General features: G+C 39.6%; 1 protein-coding gene across 4 annotated transcripts in view; it reads right to left on the reverse strand.

The window, feature by feature from the left end:
* LOC134359927 (astrotactin-2-like) overlaps positions 1–20,047 on the reverse strand; it is a 1,812,737-nt gene that overhangs the window by 167,915 nt on the left and 1,624,775 nt on the right. For all 4 annotated transcript variants that reach the window (XM_063073791.1, XM_063073790.1, XM_063073789.1 and 1 more), the window contains one exon: positions 12,226–12,367. In XM_063073791.1, the coding sequence (XP_062929861.1) occupies positions 12,226–12,367 (142 nt within the window). The remainder of the gene's footprint in view (positions 1–12,225; positions 12,368–20,047) is intronic.

Genomic DNA, 20,047 nt, shown 5'->3' on the forward strand with positions numbered 1-20,047 from the left:
CAACAAAAAAAAATAGATTTGGGCACTGAATTCAAAAGGGGGGCAGAGAAAATGCTCTTGTTTACATGATTAAGAGGATTATGTTCAAAGGCGTGAACATCTCCTGTAGCCTGTCCTGTCCAACCACGCTGATATCACGACCAAGCAGGCTTACCAATGCTTCTATTTCGTGAGGAGGCTAAAAAAATTTGGCATGAATCTGACAACCCTTAGCAATTTTTATTCATGCACCATAGAAAGCATTCTGTCTGGATGCATAATATCTTGGTGTGACAAATGCTCTGAATGTGAACTGCAGTGAGTTATGGGCAACAGCTCATTATGTCCCAGGAACCAGCTTCCCCTCTGTGTCATGCAGATGATGGTCAAATTTTCTATTGCCCATCCTGTGATAGCATCAATGGATCTAGTAATTCCTTCAATCAACAACATATGGCATATCATTTGTGAGTGTCAAAAAGAGTTTTATTTATGGTCATTTTACTGCCATACACACAACCCCATATTGTTTCAATATACATCATGGAATTGGAAGCCTCTGGTTTCACCCTCAGACCACCCATAACTCTCATGTCTGTGGACGGTTAGGCCATAATTTTTGAAGCGTCAAAGGCCTTTTTAAAATCTATAATTAGAATGACTATTAGATTGTCATCATTAATTACTCATGTAATTGCATCCGTTATCCTGAGCAAAACCTTTTGTATGCAGGTTGCATATTCTAACTGAGTTCCTGATGAGTACATAAATCAGAGCAAAGCAAACCCTTCTTCATCCTGTGTTATGATTCAAAAGGCAACTGGTAACATAGTAACATTGAACTAATTCTATAATTGCAGTGGATTACTTTTCTAATACATGGTAAACATACTCTTAATTTCTCGGCATCTAGGAAAGTAGTCTGGTCAATTTCAATTATCCAGGAGACAAGGCAGTCTGTTGGTAAATTTGTAAGTGTATTTTAAGTGCATAGGTTTACAGCCATGCTTGCTTGGTTAGCAAAGAGCTATAGCCATCTTCAGTCTCAGTTTAAAGACATTGCACTATTAAGCTTATCTGGTAGTGACTAAGAATTGCATTTTTGCTAATAAAGGATTCAACATACGTGTATTATCAAAGTATGTCTCCAGTACACAACTCCGAGATTCATCTTCTCTACAGACAGCCATGAAGCAAAGAGAACCACAGAACCCGTTCAGAGAAAAACATCAAAAAACATGCAAAAAAAAACAACTAATCGTGCAAACATCAGCAAGAAAATCAGACCCCCACGTGTAAAAAATCAAATAAAAATGGTAATTCTAAATTATCAAAAATTATTTTTGAAATGCACTTTTTGTTTTAGTATTCTTGCTATTTGAATGTAGCAACCAAGAAAATTAAAGAGGTTGAGATCTAGCAGTGTAGACGTGGGCACCTCAGTAAACTGGCATTGCTATTCTTAGAACAAAGGTGAATGAAAGATAATGATAGGCTTCATTAATAAGGGAGTGAATGGTCTCTTCATCCATAGTATAAATTAAAGGGAGATTTAAGGAACTAAGTGCCTTCACGTTTCCTTTCTAGCAATTAAGTTGTTTGAAGGTGAGATGCCTATTAAACCTGTCAGTCTAATTTGTAAGCAGCCACTGCACCAGCAGGAAATACAAAACACACAAAATGCTGGAGGAAATCAGCAGGTCAGACAGCATCTACAGAGAGAAATAATCAGTCGGCGTTTCAGGCCGAGGCCCTTCATTCTGTCCCATTGAAGGGCCTTGGCACTCAGAGCTGGACAGAATATTCAACTGAATGGCAAATAATGGTTTATCATAATTTTGTCCATCCTTCTTAGATTTAAACTTAATGCCTCCAGTTATGAAGCCAAGAAGCCCATTGTTTGTTACCGATATCTAATCTAGTCACCTTTAAAGACTTCAGGACTTAACCTCAGTCTCCTCTGCTCGTGAACAACTTAACTGCTTTTCACTCTTTTCCCACCAATCCATTGAATGATTGTTTTTTGATATGATTTCTTCCAAATCTATTGGACTTTACAGAATTCAATAGAATATGAAGCACAGAACATTTAGGAAGCATCTGGGCAAGCACATGAATCATTAAGATGGAAGAGGCAATGGTTGAAAAGCTAGTACAAAGGGTGAGTGAAAATGAGTGGATGATAGTTGACATAGACATGATGGTTGATTGTCTAGTGTTTGTGCCATATGACTGTGTGGCACTTTTGATAAGAAGCAGGGAACTCAACCTTAATAGTCCATGCTCGACCTAAGCCACCAAGCATCCTATCCATTAGCATACTGTCTGTTTCTTCTTCCTCTTGTTCAGGCAAGGACATTTTTTATCACATTCCTTAGTCATCGATGATGAAAGGCCTTGTGGGAGTCAGGAAGTTAGCATATACCATGAGAAATATAACTTATAATGTGGAATACACAGCCCCTTCCAGCTATCTTGATTATGTGACCACAAGGATTCTTATGGCGGGATTTCTATCACAGAAGTGCTGTTGAACTTCTCACAGAGCCTCTCTTGCAGAAAGTAATGTTCACCTGGCTCTTAACTTACAACAGCACGCAATGCATCCACCAGGTCCATGCTAACTCCCAGGACAGTAATCCAATTAGTCCCATTCCTTCTCTTGCTATTTGTTTGCTCCCTTGCAACTTACCCTTTCTCACTGATGCCCTTCAAGAACTCTTCCATTCTTTATGCCATTAGCCTCTACTGAGATAAGTTATAGCAGCCAGCTAGCTGACCTGTATGTCTCCAGGATGTGGGAGGGAAATCACGCTGTCATGGAGAGTATGGGTGAACTCCACACAAATGGCCGTTTGCCACGTATTAGCCCAAGCCTGAATGTTGTCCAAAACTTGAGGCAAGTTTCAATACAGAAAACTTTAAGTCATTGCTCTGAGATGGACAGTTCTTGATAGGTGCATTGAATACTGCAAAGTTCCTCTATTCACTTGAATAGATATGAACTAATTATAGAAAGCTAAAATTAGTTTAAAGCTAGGTATTCCTTCAATGATGAAATTAGTCTTAATTACTTCCAAGCAAGCTCACTGGCACTGACAATTAAGTTCTATGACTGTAATCTTTCATTCAGGTTTTCATTCCTTTTGTAGATTTGAAACAATTACGTACATTTCTAGCTTCTGTCTCTTTCCTCTCTAATACTTAATTCAGAGTTTCTTCTCTTCTTGGTATTCAATGGTCAGCAGAGATGGGTATGCCAAAGGATTTGTTTCTGTGCTGTTGGACTTGACGAGTACAAAGCTCTTGTTTGTTTTCACTTTTAATACCTGATTTGGCAATGAATCAATCGCTAAACATTCACTTCCAAGATCGCACTCCGAACTGCTCGTGGAGGAAGTCCACAACGTAACTGTTAAACATGGAAATAACAAAGAAATCAAGCAGGAGGTCCAAAAGTAACACTTTTACTTGCAATTTAGGGCAGATTCAGATAAACCAAAGAGAGAGATGCACCACTTCCATCTTGGGGAATGCATGGGGAAAGTCAATTTGACAAGGATAATTCTAACATCTGATGAGTACCAATCATTCACCAGTAACAGTGGAATTTAGAACACAGAAGAGTGCAGCACAGGAATCGAATCAGAATCATAATCAGGTTTATTATCACTGGCATGTGTCATGAAATTTGTTACCTTAGCAGGCCCTGTTGCCCGCAATATTGTGCCAAACTAATTAAACTAGCAATTAAATGCCGAACTAAACAAATTCCTTCTGTTCATATCCCTCCTTTCTCTGTGCTTTCATGTGCCTGCCTAAGAATTACAATCAGAATTAGATTTAATATCATCAGCATATGTCATGAAGTGTGCTGTTTTTCTGCAGCAGTACAATGCAATACCTGATAATAATAAAGTGTGAATTACAGTATATACTGTATATATCTACAGCAATTCAGTTTTATACATAATACAGTATTTATATAAAATAGTTAAATCTAACAAATAGTTACATTAAAATTAAATAAGTAGTCTAAAGATTAGTGAGGTAGTGTTCATAGGTTCAATGTCCATTCAGAAATCGGATGGCAGAGGAGAAGAAGATGTATCTGAATCATTGAGTGTGTGTCTTCAGGCTCCTGTATCTCCTTCCTGTTGGTAGCAATGAGAAGAGGGCATGTCCTGGATGATGGGGGTCTTTAATGTTGGATGCAATCTTAAATGTTTCTGTCATGTTTGCCTCCACCACCACAATCCCTGATAGCGCATTCTTGGCATCCACCACACAGTGTAAAAACTTACTCTGCACATGTCTCTTGAACTTACTCTCTCTCATGCATGGTCTTCTAGCATGGGGAAAGGTACTGGCTTACAATCATCTGGCAGGTCTCCTGCTCCAGAGAAAATAACCCAAGACTGCCCAACCTTGTACCCCATAACACATGCCTTCAGTTCCGGGCAGAATCCTAGGAAACCTTTTCTGTACCTTCTCATAAGCCTCCACATCCTTCCTATAATGGGGCGACCAGAATTTGGTCCATTACATTGTACATTTTAATGACCTTTAATAAGTGCTCTGTCTGTTTGTCCGGCTGGCTCTGGAAGTCATTTCAAGGGTCAAATGTGCATTAAGAGTGCATATGTACAACAAAGTGCATTGTACTAGAGGTCACTAGAGTTTTGTTAACCTTTTGATGGGCCTGGTAAATACTGCATGTGATCTCTAATCTGAACCAAAATTAACTAATGTCAGGAGGGATATATTCCAAAGTAGAAATGAAATAATGACTCTGTATTTATTGAGATGAATATGGTTTATTTGGTCACAATATAATAACGGCCAATATCAGAGATGTTTCTGCTACCAGTTTTGCAGTCCAGTCATTTTCTACAGCTTTTTTTGGAACCGTTAGATGTAATACTGCCAGGTAAAAATATGAATGGCTAAAACTAAGTTCAGAAAAAAGAGTGTGTCAGGGATCCAAAACTGCCAGCAAGGATTTCTGATGCAATGTTTAATCACTTAAGACTTTAGCCTTGTGCTTTTGTTGAATATTGATTTAAATTTTGGATGTTCATTAAAATATGGTGTTACTTGTCACAGATGATGTGCTGGAGTACAACGGGAAAAGTGTCTCAGCACCATGTGATGATACTGCAAGTGGGAGTATTTACATATTTATTTATTTGTGGAGATACAACACAGAATAGGCCCTTCCAGCCCTTTGGGCCATGCCCCGATTTAACCTTAGCCTAATCATGGGACAATTTACAATTACCAATTAACCTACTAACCAACATGTCCTTCAGCTGTGGGAGGAAACCGGAGCACCCATCCCATGTAGCATAGTGGTTAGCGTGGTGCTATTACTGCTCGGGGCAACAGAGGTCAAAGTTCAATTATCATATCATCTGTAAGGAGTCTGTAGGTCCTCCCTGTGGAATATGTGGGTTTTCTATATATGCTTGTGTCAAAGACATTAGAGGAGAACAATCCATTACTTCTGGGTTGATTTTATCATGGGAAATTTATTGGAGGAAATTCTGGCATTCAGACCAGAACTTACTGCACTAAATTCCTGGCTAAATCAAATTTATCAGATGTTTCTCCCTCCAGAAAAGGATTAAGAATCTATGTTAAGTGAGAGACTCTAACACTCAAAGTAACTCTCAATTAACATTTTCCATTCTCAGGTTATTTGGGAAAATGAAGACACCTGAATACTTTTTATGTCAGAGAAATAATGGTCAATATAAATTTTTTTTTTGTTGAAGACTTCATTTCATCAAGTCTTGTTGATTTGCACTGTGGAAATTCTCATTCTTGATATTCCATTTGATTTTTTTTTTTACCAACCAAGTACAATTTTTAACATGTCTCAGGTCATTAGTTTTAATCTTATAGTCTTAAAGCAATAATTGATGTACAGATCCTTTGTATACATTATATAGCAGCAGCCAACAGCAGCAAAAGGCATAAGTTCCCAAAATAAGAAAATATATAAAATGTATTTTTGATCCCTGCTTCCCCCAGTATCGCAGAGAAAATTTACAAGAACATTGCCGGGTCTGGAGGACTTGAGTTAGAAGGAAAGATTGAATAGGTTAAGAACTTTATTCCTTGGAATGTAAAAGATTAAGAGGAGATTTGATAGAGGTATACAAAATTATGAGGGATATAGATAGGATAGATGCAAGTAGGTTATTTCCACTGAGGTTGGGTGGAACTGCAGAGGTCATGGGTTAAGGGTGAAAGGTGAAAAGTTCAAAGGGAACATGAGGGAAAACTTCTTCATTCAGAGGGTCATGACAGTGTGGAATGAGCAGCCAGTGCAAGTGGTCCATGGGAGTTTGATTTCAATGTTTAAGAGAAGCTTGGATAGGTACATGAATTGTAGGGGTATGGAGGGCTATGGTACTGGTACAGGTTGTTGGAAATAGGCAGTTGAAATGGCTCAGCATAGATCAGATGGGCTGAAGGGACTGTTTTGGTGATATACTTTTATATGACTATGATATATTCATTATTTATTTGAATATGTGTGAATATGCACAGAGTGATAATTACATCAAATTATTTATGCTATTATCTCTTTGCAAAAATAGCAACAGAGGTTAATAAAAACATGTAAATTCATCCATTGCTGATATTACACAGCTCACTTTCAACCCCATGTTTCTTTTATTGTTGGTTTTCAGTACATATGTGCATGTGGAAGCACACAGAAGTTAATTTGGAAATCCCAGAAGAGTACAGCATTTTAATTTTATACTTGATCAGAAGTGAAAATACGAACATGAATAATAGCTGAGAGAATTAAAAGCAGTAATTAGATCTCAAGGTTCAGATGATAAATTGCTTAAACTCATCGCTTCACACTTAGAAAGTAATATGAACCTTCAATTTGATTAGTGTTCCTTCCAGAAGCTAGAATTCCCTATATATATGAATTCCCAGTAAAGTGGGCCATATATCACACGTCCTGAAATGCACAAGTAGGTTATTATACAGATTATGTTGAATAATATCACTTCTATTTATATTTCAATACATATATGTGCATGGATTTCTTTAACCATTCAAATTGCCTTTTTATGAATATTGCACTGATCTTTACAAATGCATTGCATTTATTCTTGAGAGTGTATCACCTTGAACCAGTTCCATTACGTTTACACTTTGTCTCTGGAGAGAAAGGAGATTTCAGAAATTAGAATCTGGTGCGAAAAGCAAACTGCTGGACGAACGGAATCAGGCAGCGTTAGCGGAGAGAAATGGATGGTCAACATTTTGGGTCAACAACACCTTTATCTGCACAGTTAGGTTCTTCCAGCAGCTTGATATTTTGCTTCGTCATTATTAGTGTTTTGTGGATGAATTAAAACTTGGAACAGGTACACCTGCTTCAAAGAAAAAAATGCATCATGTATCTAGTGACTACTTTTCTGTGGTTTACGTGTTCACATTGAAGGGGCTCGGAATTGAAAGCCCTACAGAACTGAAATTTCCTTCTGAAAGAAAAACAAAGGCAAAGGAAAAGAAATATTTGAGGAACAGAGGCCTTGAAAAGTAGTTGTGCAGTGTTGCTTTGTTCTGTGCTGTTTGACTGAGTTTGATCCACTTTAGGGTGAAACACAATAACCCAGTCATTTCATGTCACTCCAGAGACTGAACTGGGCACCAACCAGCATGAGTGCACATAGGCAGGCAGCTGACATGATATCCGTTTCAAGCATGCTTTGAATTATATCATTCACTATGTAACACTTCCTTTGGACCATTGCAGGGAAAACTAGGGAATAATCATTGTTTGGTACTCCTGGGACAGCACGCTATTTGCAGATCTTTGTTGGCCTGAGACATTGGGAAAAGTCCCTATACTTAATCTGATACCTTTTACAAAACCATAGGTCTCCCTTACTTCTCTACCAGGGTACAGATGTAATCACTATGGGCCATTGATCTCCCTGACTCAACAGGGAGATCCTTGAACCCTTCCATCCTGTGGTCTCCAGATCCCCGCCCAACAATTGCCCAAGGGACCTGAGGCCTTGATCTTTACATTCCTCAGCTCCTACTGCTCTCCAACATCTACACCCAAGCATCGGCACTTATTTATTCAGCAAATGTCTCCAGGCCCTGATCCCCATCACTGCCTGGAAGGGCAAGTGCACCTTTTGATGGATATTTACTTTTTAGGGCCCCAAAGGCTTATTACTAACCTCAGCTTTCTACTGCAGCAGTATGACCTTTCTCAAGGGTCAGAGTTGTTTGTGACAAAGTTAAACTCCTAACAAGTATTTGGTGCTGAGCTTCTATTTGTAAACAAGAGCCCGTCTTTGGTTCTTAATGTAAATTACAAGCAGTAATCTGTTTGAAACTAAAAGGACATCTGGGCTGGCTGCTAAGAGATGTGGTTAGCAAAGTGAAGTGACCACTAGATTTCTTGTCTGCATTAGGCAAACGGAAGACAATGGGGTTAGCTGGCCTACAAAAGCCAGAACACTGCAGCAAATTTGCACTGTAGGCCTCAGAAGCTTTTAGACCATTTGCATAAATTTCTTTGTCCCAGCAAAGGTATCCGTAAAACGTCACATGCAGATAATGTCACCTAGTAGCAGAACAGTATTATTAGGATGCATCGGGGACTGATTGTTAGCAATGACAAGAAGAATGACAGAAAGAAGAAGAAGGATTCATTCCTCAGCCTTTGGTTTCTGTGATGGATGACTTGCTTAACTGAAACTTGTTGGTAGGTTCTTTTAGTTCACAAGAATTGCACTTGTGCTCAGAAACCCTTTCTAGTTTGTAAATTTTCTGCAATTAGGAAATCATTTATAAACTAGAAATCCTCTGTTAGTATTAAAGGCATATTTAAAAAATACCTAAAAATTAAAAACTGGTATCATTAAAAATAAAATAAACTGTTTATAAGTACCTTCGTTTGCTGGGAGTATCTCCATCTCGGTGGTGGCAGGATGGGGGGCAGCATGCAAGGAGTGGGTATTCGCAGCTAGACCTCACCACAGAGACTAGACAGCGAAGCAAGCTAATCTTGAAGCGGAAGTGGATAATCTCCTTGTAGTGAAGGTACCCACAAATATCTATATCAGTTAGGGCTTAAGATCTTTTGAGTTTAGAGCTTTGTGCTCAGGGAACCTAGCACCATCAGACCCCACTTCCCAAACAAACATTGTTGGTCATCCAATGACTGATGACAACTTAACACTAGGCTCAGATCCCAACCGGTCCAATGATTGCCAATTCTCAAATTTTCTCTCTCTGTACACCTGTCCCCAGCCTAGAACTTGGGATGTGAACTTTCCTGCCATCAAAAATGTGTTCCTGAAGTTTGGAGCAAAAATTTTTAATAACTACCAGTGTAGACATTAGATTGCATGAAAATTATGATTATCAAGTCTTAAATCTGCCTTATCCAAAACTTAACTAGGGCAATCTTTCTATCTTTAGAAACATACTTCCTTGCATTCTTATATACTCTTTCTTTTGTCAAATGCACTGTTGACACTTTCTTGTATTGCATTTACCTCTGGAACAGTATTTCCTTCATCTTTCAAAGTCCAACACATTGACCTTTAAGAATGCATCACATTGGGCCTCACCTTGACCCATTTCCATTATCCTTACATTGCCTGCTTACCCAACCACTAACCTCAATCACGTCTTACTTTTGCCCACATAGCACCAGAATATGTGGATCCAGATCAGCTTCAAAGACCACTGAGGTCCCACCAATAGACAACCCTTTAGGAGAACTTCATGCTCGACTTGAGTGATTGCACTACTACTACTGCACTGCTGTACATTGACTTGTCTTTACTAGTACTTTGGGTTGAATTATAACTGAATAAACATGATACTTCTAGGTGAATCACCTTATCCTGAATGAGATTTCCTTCAAAGACATATTGCCCTCATCAGTATATGAAGAGAATCCCATCAACAAATGTAATATATGATTTTTACCAAGTGTGTTATTATTACAATGAATAGCTAATTCATAAACTGGTTCGAAAAGCTGATGCCAGAAACATCAACTTAAAACATTCCCAACAAAGGAACACAGACACACACTTTCTTATCTCCAGGCTTACTTAAATAGCTTATTTTGAATTTAAATTCCCCAGCTGCTTTGGTGGGAGTCAAATCCATGTCCGGACCTCTAGATACTGATCCAGTAAATTTATCACCTGGCTTCCTTAATGCATTTTGATACAACTATATATTACTGTCTTGTTAATACATCACAGATAATGTAGTCTATTGATTCATGGATTATAGTTTTAAATGGAAACTGGTAAATAAAATGGAATTTTTTGCCAAAAGTTAAAGAGAAGTTCTTGTAACTGCAAGTTTTGAAATGAAAGGCTTTTGTAGCTCTCCCCACTGTTCCTACCATTTCTTGCCCCTTAGCGTCTAATGGTGTGAGTGGCTATAGGTCAAATGTAAATTAGAGTGGCCAGTTAAGCACTGGGAGTGTATGAAGTTTTTACTATATTAACAGGAAAAATATTTATGTGCATATCGTTCCTGAAGTGCAATGCCAACGATATTTCCCGGTCTCGCTGGGTTTCTTCTGAAGGTGGAAGTGAAAAATGAGCTTGGTTGTGTTTAACCACAGAATCTAAAGCTTCGGTTATCCTGCGTGTCTCCTGAGCTGCAATATACTGTATTATTAACAAGCTCCAGACTTTCACATCAGAAATATAGGCTTTGAAATCTATCAGCCTCAAGTATCACTTCCAAGATTCCAAGATTACAGAGGGGACCAGTGAAACTGATGTAAAGCGGATCCTTGCCAAAGGACTAGAGAAGATTTTAGACATCCAGAAGCAGGCTTAACATAGTAACAAGTAATACAATTATATTATTATGTCAAATATTACAAATTACTTGTCACTGTTTCAGTACGAGAAAAAATGGTTTGCAATACAAGTAAAAATCCTCCATTGAATAAATTTGTCCCTGCACTTTCACAGTTATGCTTCAATGTGGTGGAAAATACTGAAGTAGTTACACTGTCCTTAGATAGCAATGATATGAATTTGGCATTATAGCAAAACTCGGTTCAGCAATATTAAAAGCTTTGGAAGAGCACAGTAGGTCATTCAGGTAAATACCCTGTGTATAAGGATGATCCTGCCATGGAATTTAAATACTTGCATTTCCAGTTCTCCATGATTAATTCAGAAACGGATTGAAAACTTTCCAAACTTTTTACAGAGGATTTGGAATGCACACATTTTCCTTCACACACAAGAATCAATCATAAACTTCTTGGGCTAAAACTTCAAAACCTTGCTGAGCAGTTCGGTGAGCAACTTTGATGAGGCAATGAAGGAATAAGATCAAAAATGTCCCAGTGAGAACTTCGAAGAACGAACAGGAAAAATAACCCCATTGTTGGTGATTTGTTTTTATATCTGGCCATGGCAAAGAGAGGCTGAGAATTTACTCGTTTGTAAACATGAGGAAAGCTGGCAGGCAAACATGGGACTCATCAAACACAAACCTTCTCATGTCAAACACCGCTGTAGAATTCAATCACCCAGCAGCAAAATGAATAAACACAAGGGTATATCACTGAAATTTGTTCAGCTGTGACTTCTGCTACTGTCGGGCAGAGAGCAAAATAAAAAGTACCTCGTAGAGGTGTTAAACACTGTCTGCCAAGTCTTGACAGACCCCTGTATTAAGAAAAACAAACCAACCATAAAACATCCTTCCTGATAAAGAAAAATTGTCATTCAAGAAGAAATGCTGTAGTAAGTGAATTGTTTGTACAAATTAGCTGTTGCAAATCACAATCTTTATTAGTTTGTCAACATTTGTTTCCTTCTATAGTTTTAGTCATCCACAAATTTTGTTTTAAATCACCACTAAATATTGTTTAAAAGATCCCATTTATAAATGTAAAGTATCTTTGCTTCACTCCAGGGAAATCCAGGAATGTCTAAGATTTGAAGTAATCTTCATGCAACCCCCAAAAAAATTGCACTACCTATTGGAGATTCAGGAAAGAAAGTTAACTATCAAGATTAATCCAATTACTTTGAAAAAGGTTTGCTTGCCTCCTGATTGGTGATGCCAGGCACAGGTGGGTCAATGGCAAGAGAAGTGAGTGTAGTGAGACCTTCATAAATACACCCAATCAGAGTTGGCAATCTCAGTGTCTCTACCTGTGTACCTGCACAAGCATATGTGTAATTAATAGTTGCTTACTTGTAAAAGCTGTCCGGTTCCAGGCACTTGAAAATTAAGGAGTATGTGGTCAATTCTGAGGCAAGTTCATGGTTTTTCCCTACCACCACGCAGGAGGACCCCAGGCCTGAAAGAAGGTCATCAGCAAAGCTCAAAGATTCACCTGTTAAAATAAAAAAGATACACAACAGAGGGGAGAAGCAAATGAGTTAAAATAAGCACTGACTAACAAAAGCTTCTTGATATGCATCACGCAAAGCAGCTCTGGCATTTTCACAGGCTACTCCTCTGCAATGGGGGACAAGAAGTTAGGGGAAAACTGGGTTATCCTCTTTCTCTCATTTCTTTATTTTAATTTTAACCGAATTCCCAAGATCTTTTACAGAAAAAAATAAAACAACATTCAATATTTCTAAAGATGTTCTTCAGTCTCCCACAAATGCAGACTGTGTGTGTGTGTGTGTGTGTGTGTGTGTGTGTGTGTCTGGTGTGCATTTGTTTTGCTCTGTTTTACTGTGTGTGGCCACATATCACCATGTTTTAAATTGAAAGCATATTTTGTGTGTTTAATAATTGGCGTACAACTATTTACATCTATAAAGGCAATTACAAAAATGGAGGGGGGAAAAGACTTTCAGCTTACAGTTCAACTGTCAGAGGCCAGCAACACTGTTTCCTTAAGAATAGGCTGCAGCCATTTATCTTATATAAACAAATGTCTTCAAGCCTGGGATAGAGGTAATGAGCTGCCAGTGTGGGATAAATTTGCAGCTTGATGGTATTTACATTTCATCAATCAATTCTCTGATTTTGCCACCACTTGAAATTCATAATATTCCCCTGAAGTCTGTCCAAAAGATCCACAATAGAAACATTATTCATCAAGTCAAATGCACATGATTCCTAGAGAGTAGGAAGCAATCAGGAATTATGTGACTAGTTTTGGAATTCATGTTCTCTTGACTATGATGGGAGCCTGGGAATTAAATACCAATACATTCAACACTTTGATTTCCTTAAACAGATGTTTACTATTAAAGCTTTATTGCCCTAACTTCAAAAATGAGCTTGATAGTTAGCATAACTCCCCTTTCATTTACCTCCCTTGTGCTATTAATTTCCTTATGCGTTAAGTCAGATCATTCGCCATTTTGACGAAGTTCAATTTTGAGTAACCCCATGTTAACAGCTCTTCAAATCTCAACAACTAACACAGATCTAAGAACTACTTCTTAACAAAAGGTAGAGTAATATCTCATAAAATTCAGATCCCTTCTACGTTTGGAATATCTCGAAATTCATGAAGGTGTCTGATATCCTGCGCTTTACTCTTTTCTTTCTGAATGTTGTACTAGAGTAAACTTAAGAACGTCTGAGAATGCTGGAAACTGAAAGCAACACACAGAAAATGCTGAAGGAACTCAGCAGGTTAGGCGGCATCTACGGAAGTGAATAAACAGTTGACATTTCAGGCTGAGGCACTTCCAAAAGACAGATAATGTTTCAACCAAAGGACAGTGCCTCATCTAAAGCATTTAAAACCTAAAATGTTTCCTGTTTCTCTTTCCACAGATGCTGCTGAACTTGCAACCTTTTAAAGATATTTTTCTGTTATATTTTGAGGTTTCCAGCATCTGTCCTGAGGAAGGGTCTCGGCCTGAAACATCGACTGTTTACTCTTTTCCATTGATGCTGCCTAACCTGCTGAGTTCCTCCACCATTTTATGTGTGCTGTTTCTGTACTATAGTATTATTGACTGTAATTAAAAACAGTATTAACAGTGATTCAGGGAACTCTATAACAAAAATAAAACACCTCATCCCACTTACATGAAGAACTGAATATCAGGTTGGAAGTATTTTACAAATATCTGGAGCTCCTGTTGTTCTGTAAACTGAATATATATAAGCACCATGCTCAATGTAACAGCAAAGCAATCACATGGACACCTCAACACCTTCATTTCAGCAAACCATTGCAACCATTTTGCAGATGAAGGAGCATTAGTTCCTTATTCTGGTAAGGAACTTGTGACGATCACACAGGAACAAATAAGTAAGTATAGAAATAAAAGCAGAATAATTGAACTAAGTTCTAAGGACCGCAGTTGAGAAACACATTTCAGGGGAAAACAACAGAAAATATGAAAATGAAAAAAACAGAGATGCTGGAAATCTCAAACAAAAAACTGGAAGAATCACAAGTTAAGCAGCATCTGTGGAAAGAGAAACAGTAGATGTTTCAGATTTGGAAGCTGAGACACTGTCCTTAGATGGAAACATTTACTGTCTTGATGAAGGGTCTCGGCCCGAAACGGCTATTGTTTATTCCTTTCTATAGATGCTGCCTGACCTGCTGAGTTCCTCCAGCATTTTGTATACGTTATTCTGAAACATTGACTGATTTTTGTCACTGTTGCTGCCTGACTAGTTAGCTTCTCTAGCATTTCCATTCTCTGTTCCTTTTTTTCCCACATGCATGCATTAGCCCACCCTGGCAGGCACATCCTACTATTACCAACTCATTAGACTGGTCTTGCAGCTAAATGTCCTTATTAAGCCATTTCAACTCATCCTATTACAGACATTCCTTACTGACTGGATTGATTCAGGCTGCCAACAGTTTATGTTTAATGAGAGATCTGACTTGCTCCCTGAACATGTGAAAAATGACAAAAACCCATATTTATATCTGCAAGAGATTCTGCAGATGCTGGAAATCTTGAGCATTGCAGACAACCCAGCAAGTCTAAGGAGGGAAATAATCAGTCAACATTTCGGGTTGAAATGCATCATCAGAACTGGAGGGAGGGATGTGGAAGGAACACAAGCTGGGAGGTGATAGGTGAACTCAGATGAGGGAGGAGGGTTGGGGAGGGGGGAATGAAGTAAAAAGGTTAGAAGGTGACAGGTGGAAGATAGGTGATGGACAGGTGAGGAGAAGAGGATGATTGAGAGGGAAATCAGAATGGAGAATGAAAAAAGAGAGAGGGGGGAGTGGGGAGAAATTACCCGAAAATAGTGGAACTGATGTTCATGCCGTCAGTTTGAAGGCTACCCAGACAAAATATGAGATGTTGCTCCTCCAATCTGAGAGTAGCCTCATCGAGGCGGTAGAGGTGATCATGGACCAACATATTGGAATGAGAATGGGAAGTCGAACTAAAATTGGTGGTCACCAGGCAATCTCTCCACTTGTGGCAGATGAAGCGAAGGTACTCAACAGCATTGAGTCTTACCGATGTAGAAGAGGCTGCACCAAGAGCACTGGATAAAGTAAATGATCCTGACAGTCTCGCACGTGAAGTGTCGCCAAACCTGGAAGACCTGTTTGGGGCTCTGAATGTTGGTGAGAGAGGAGGTGTTGGGGCAGGTGTAGTAGTTGCTCCACTTGCAGGGGTAGGTGCCAGGAGGAAGATCAGTGGAGTGGAATGAGTGGACAAGTGAGTCATGTGGAGAGCAATCTCTACAGAAAGCTGAGAGTGGGCGAGGGGTAGGGAAGGAATGAAATACTTAGTAGTAGGATCCCCTTTGTAGATGGTGGATGTTTCAGAGAATGAAGTGCTGGATTTGGAGGCTTGTGCAGAACCCTATCGTTGTAATGGTGGTGGAGAATAGGATGAGGGCAGATGTGTGGGAAACGAAGCAAAGGGCAGCTTGATAGGGAAAGGGAAAGGGAAAGGCTGTTTTTTGAAGAAGGACATCTCTGATGTTCTGGAATGGAAAGCCTCATCCTGAGAACAGATGCGGCAGAGGCAGTGGAAATGAGAAAAGGGAATAGAATTCTTACGTGACAATGTGGGAAGAGGTACAGTCAAGATAGATGTGAGAGACAAAAGGTTTATAAAAGATATCAGTAGATAGTCTATCTCCAGAGATGGAGACAGAGAGATTGAGAAGGGGGAGAGAGGTGTCAGAGAAGGATCAGATGAAAACAAATTTAAGGGCAGGGTGGAAGTTGGAGGCAAAGCTGATGAAATTAATGAGTTCACCATGGGTGCCAAAAGCAGCACTAACGCAGCTGTCAATGTGGCATCGAAAGAATTAAGGAGCGTTACTGGTGGAGGCTTGGAACATGGACTGATCCAAGTAGCTGATGAAAAGAAAGGCATAAATGGGGCCTATGTCGGTTTCCGTGTCTACACCTTGGGTTTGCAGAAAGTGGGAGAAGCCGAAAAAGAAATTTTTGAGGGTGAGAACAAGTTCTTCCAGATGGAGGAGAGTGGTGGTGGAGGGGAACTGGGTAGGTCTGTTGAGAAAGAAACTGAGAGCTTTAAGGCCTTTCTGATGGGGGATAGTAGTGTATAGGGACTGCACATCCATAGTGAAAATAAGATGATCAGGACCAGGGAACCTAAAGTGATTGAGAGCATGTGAAGTGTCATGGATGTAGGTAGGGAGAGACAGAACTAAGGGGGACAAATAGAGTTGAGGTATGGAGATATTATCTTCCAACTTCCCAAGTTATTAATTGACATTTCTTGCAAACTGATAAATTGAAAAGCTGACCACATAAAGATGAGATGCTCAGTATTAAAGCATTATTTATGCCCTCAAGATTAAATAATATAACTGATCCCTTCATCCAGGTTGACGTGATGTCAGTCCTGCAGGGATCATTCCGTCTCAATAGCAATTTTGAAAATCAATACGTCAATAGTGCCTGGTCACCACTGCTCATCAACCATTCTTATTTATTTACACATAATTCTGCAATATTTTCACTTGGAGGCTTCAAACACATACGCACACACACACACACATATGTCTAATTCTTAGTTGGACACTGCTTCTTAACTTCTTTCTCAGAAGACAAAGTTATGTGTAAAATCTCACTAGGCTGTTTTTATATGTACGCCGAGACTTACTGTGTCTGTTCAGTGCAAATGCCATTTAATAATTGAGGGACAAGATCCAATAAGTGTAGGTATGCTCTCTCTCTTCTCTTAGCAGGGGTTGGGTGTGGTGAGTGCCGGAATTCATTATGAATTTGGAGGCAGATTTAGTAGGCAGAGCAGGAGGCTTCATCCAACTCTCTTCTCCTTTCGTGTTTTTCAGTCAGAAAGCACGCTCCTATTAACTAACGGCAGCCTGGCCTACAGCTCATAACTTCCCCACAGAGACCCTAGTCAAAAAAAAAAGTTTTAAAAAAAAGAAATATAACTATTTAAACAAAAAGGGTCTTTATTGAATCCTGGCATCGTGCAGTAGTTTGCCTCACCCTGATTACATCTGCAGGCAGGACAGAGCAAAATATCAAAGCAAACAAGAGAGAGCGAAGGAAGATGATGTCAGGGGATGGATAATCCCAGAAGGTCCTGCAATTTGTTGGGCGAGACATTTTGGCTGATGAGGCTCGGTGCTATATGTGCATCCTCTGCAATGAAGGAAAATATTGTGCAAAATGAGGAAGTGTGCATTTACGCAAATGCAAATTTTAAACAACAACCCTTGGGGCTTCCTTACAGAAGCTTCCTTTTGACTGTGGAGATGATGAGGCTCAGATGGACTCACTGACTGTTCAATCAAATGCTTTCTCCAACTACACATGACCACTACTGTCTGCCTGGAACTGGGCACCCCTCCACACCTTCAACCTTCAAATGTATTGGGAAATGAAAGATACCCTTTAATTGTAGGGAAGAGGGCTGGTGCCAAATGTTGGGGCTATGGGAGGCCAGCAGGAGGGGTTTAGGGGGAGTTCTAAGCTGCAAGTATTATAACAACCACAAACAAGAGAAAATCTGCAGATGCTGATAATCCGAGCAGCACACACAAAATGTTGGAGGAACTCAGCAGGTCAGGCAGCATCTATGGAAGAACGTACAGTTGATGTTTTGGGCTTAAACCCTTGGGCAGGACTCAATGACCACAATCATTTCTGGTCAAGAATGAACTATGTATTAAGTTGGTGGACCAGTTCTCTGATTTGGAATACATAGTGTCATAGAGTATCACATCAGAGAAACAAGGCCTTTATCCTACCTAGTTCATGCAAGCCCCATTGACTTGCACACAGACCATAGCTCTCCATCCCCTTCCCATTCATGTACCTTCCCAAATTTCTGTTAAAAGCTAAAATTGAGCCCACATCCAGCACTTCCACTGGTAGCTCATTCCACCGCCCTCTGAGTGGAAAATTTCCCTCTTCCAATCCCCTTAACCATTTCACCTTTTACCCTTGACCCATGACCTCTGCCTCTCACCCAAACTCAGTTTACCCTATCCAAAACTCTCATAACATGGATTAGGGATGAACAGCAACTGGAGCAGCAATCAATCCATTGGAGAAACGCTGTGGATCAAGCAGCATTTGTGACGAGAAAGGAATCAACACCAATTCTCAAGCTGCCACTGCTGCCACTTCACAGGTCCAGCGACCCAGGTTCTATCCTGACAATGGGTGCTGTTTATTTGCTGTTTCTGTACTGTAGCTCCTTTCTCCATCTAAAAAAAAATGTGTATGTTAGTTGACCACAGCAGACTATTCCTCAGTGGAGACTAGTGGAAAAATTCTCAAAGAGGATGGACGTAAACAGCTTCAGGACTAGAAGGAAATAAGAAAAGAGAGGATGGGGACTAATGGATTGCTCTGCACATAGCATGGGTCTGATGGGCTGAATGGCCTTATTCAGTGCCCTGTGGTCTCAGTCTGATTCATCCATTATCCCCTGTTTAACCAGAGGTTTTGATAATAATCTCCTCTGCTGCATTAACTGCCTTTCCAGATACATCCTTTCGAAGAATGCCTGAAACAACCGGTCAGTGGAAAAAGTGGAAAATACATACAAAAATTCTGGGAATGTTTCCATAACAAGTAATAGAGGCACAATGTAGAACCTGCTGCTTAGTAACAAGGCCCAACACAGACGAGCAATTTCCTTCCATAAATAATCAGAATGAGCTGAGTCTGAAATGTTTGAAGCTTGTCCAGTGTGAGATACACAGATCAGAATCAGGCTTATTATCACTGACGTATGTTATGAAATGCTCAGCATTGTGGCAGTAGAGAGCAAGGCATAAAAAAATGATAGGATACAGTAAAAATAAAGCCAATTGTGCAGAAGAAGTATAACAAGATAGGGTTCACGGACCATTCAGATATCGAATGGCAAAAGGGAAAAAGCTGTTCCTGAAGCATTAAATGTGCATCTTCAGTACCTCCTCCATAATGATAATAATGACAGGGGTTGTCCTGGGTGATGATGGGTCTTAATGATGGACATCACTTTCCTAAGGCTCCATCTTTTGAAGATGTCCTTGACGGTGGGGATGCCTGTGATGGAGATGGCTGAGTCTGGGGTCTAGGAGTATAATAAATTAGCCATGATGAGGCCACAAGACCATGAGACATAGGAACAGAATTAGGCACTTTGGCCCATCGAGTCTACTCCAGGACAGAATGGTGGAGCAGACTTAATGGGCCGAATAGCTTCTGCCTTATGATCTAACCCTTTGCAGCCTCTTGCTTTCCTGTGAATTGGAGCCTCCATACCAGACGGTACCAGGTGGTAATATTCCCAACTATTCCCAATGATTGCTTTGTTTGTTGAATTCTTTCACACACTTCTTTAATATGTCTCAGTTTCTTCCATTCTGAACAAAACAAATTCTTTACATTGCTTTCTCTAAGGAAAAGAAATTCCATTAATATCACCACTTACATTTTAAACAAGAGAATATTCACCCCATTTCTTACGAGTGAAGTGTGACATGATTGGCTCCTTAGCACAGAAATGTTCAAATAAACACACCTCTGCCACAATCCACAATACCCTGTACTGCTGCCACCCACTGGCATATTTATTCTCTTACACTGCATGGTCCTCCTTGGTTACTGTCT

Source organism: Mobula hypostoma, chromosome 21 (assembly GCF_963921235.1).
Source record: "Mobula hypostoma chromosome 21, sMobHyp1.1, whole genome shotgun sequence".
NCBI classification, from domain to species: Eukaryota; Metazoa; Chordata; class Chondrichthyes; order Myliobatiformes; family Myliobatidae; genus Mobula; species Mobula hypostoma.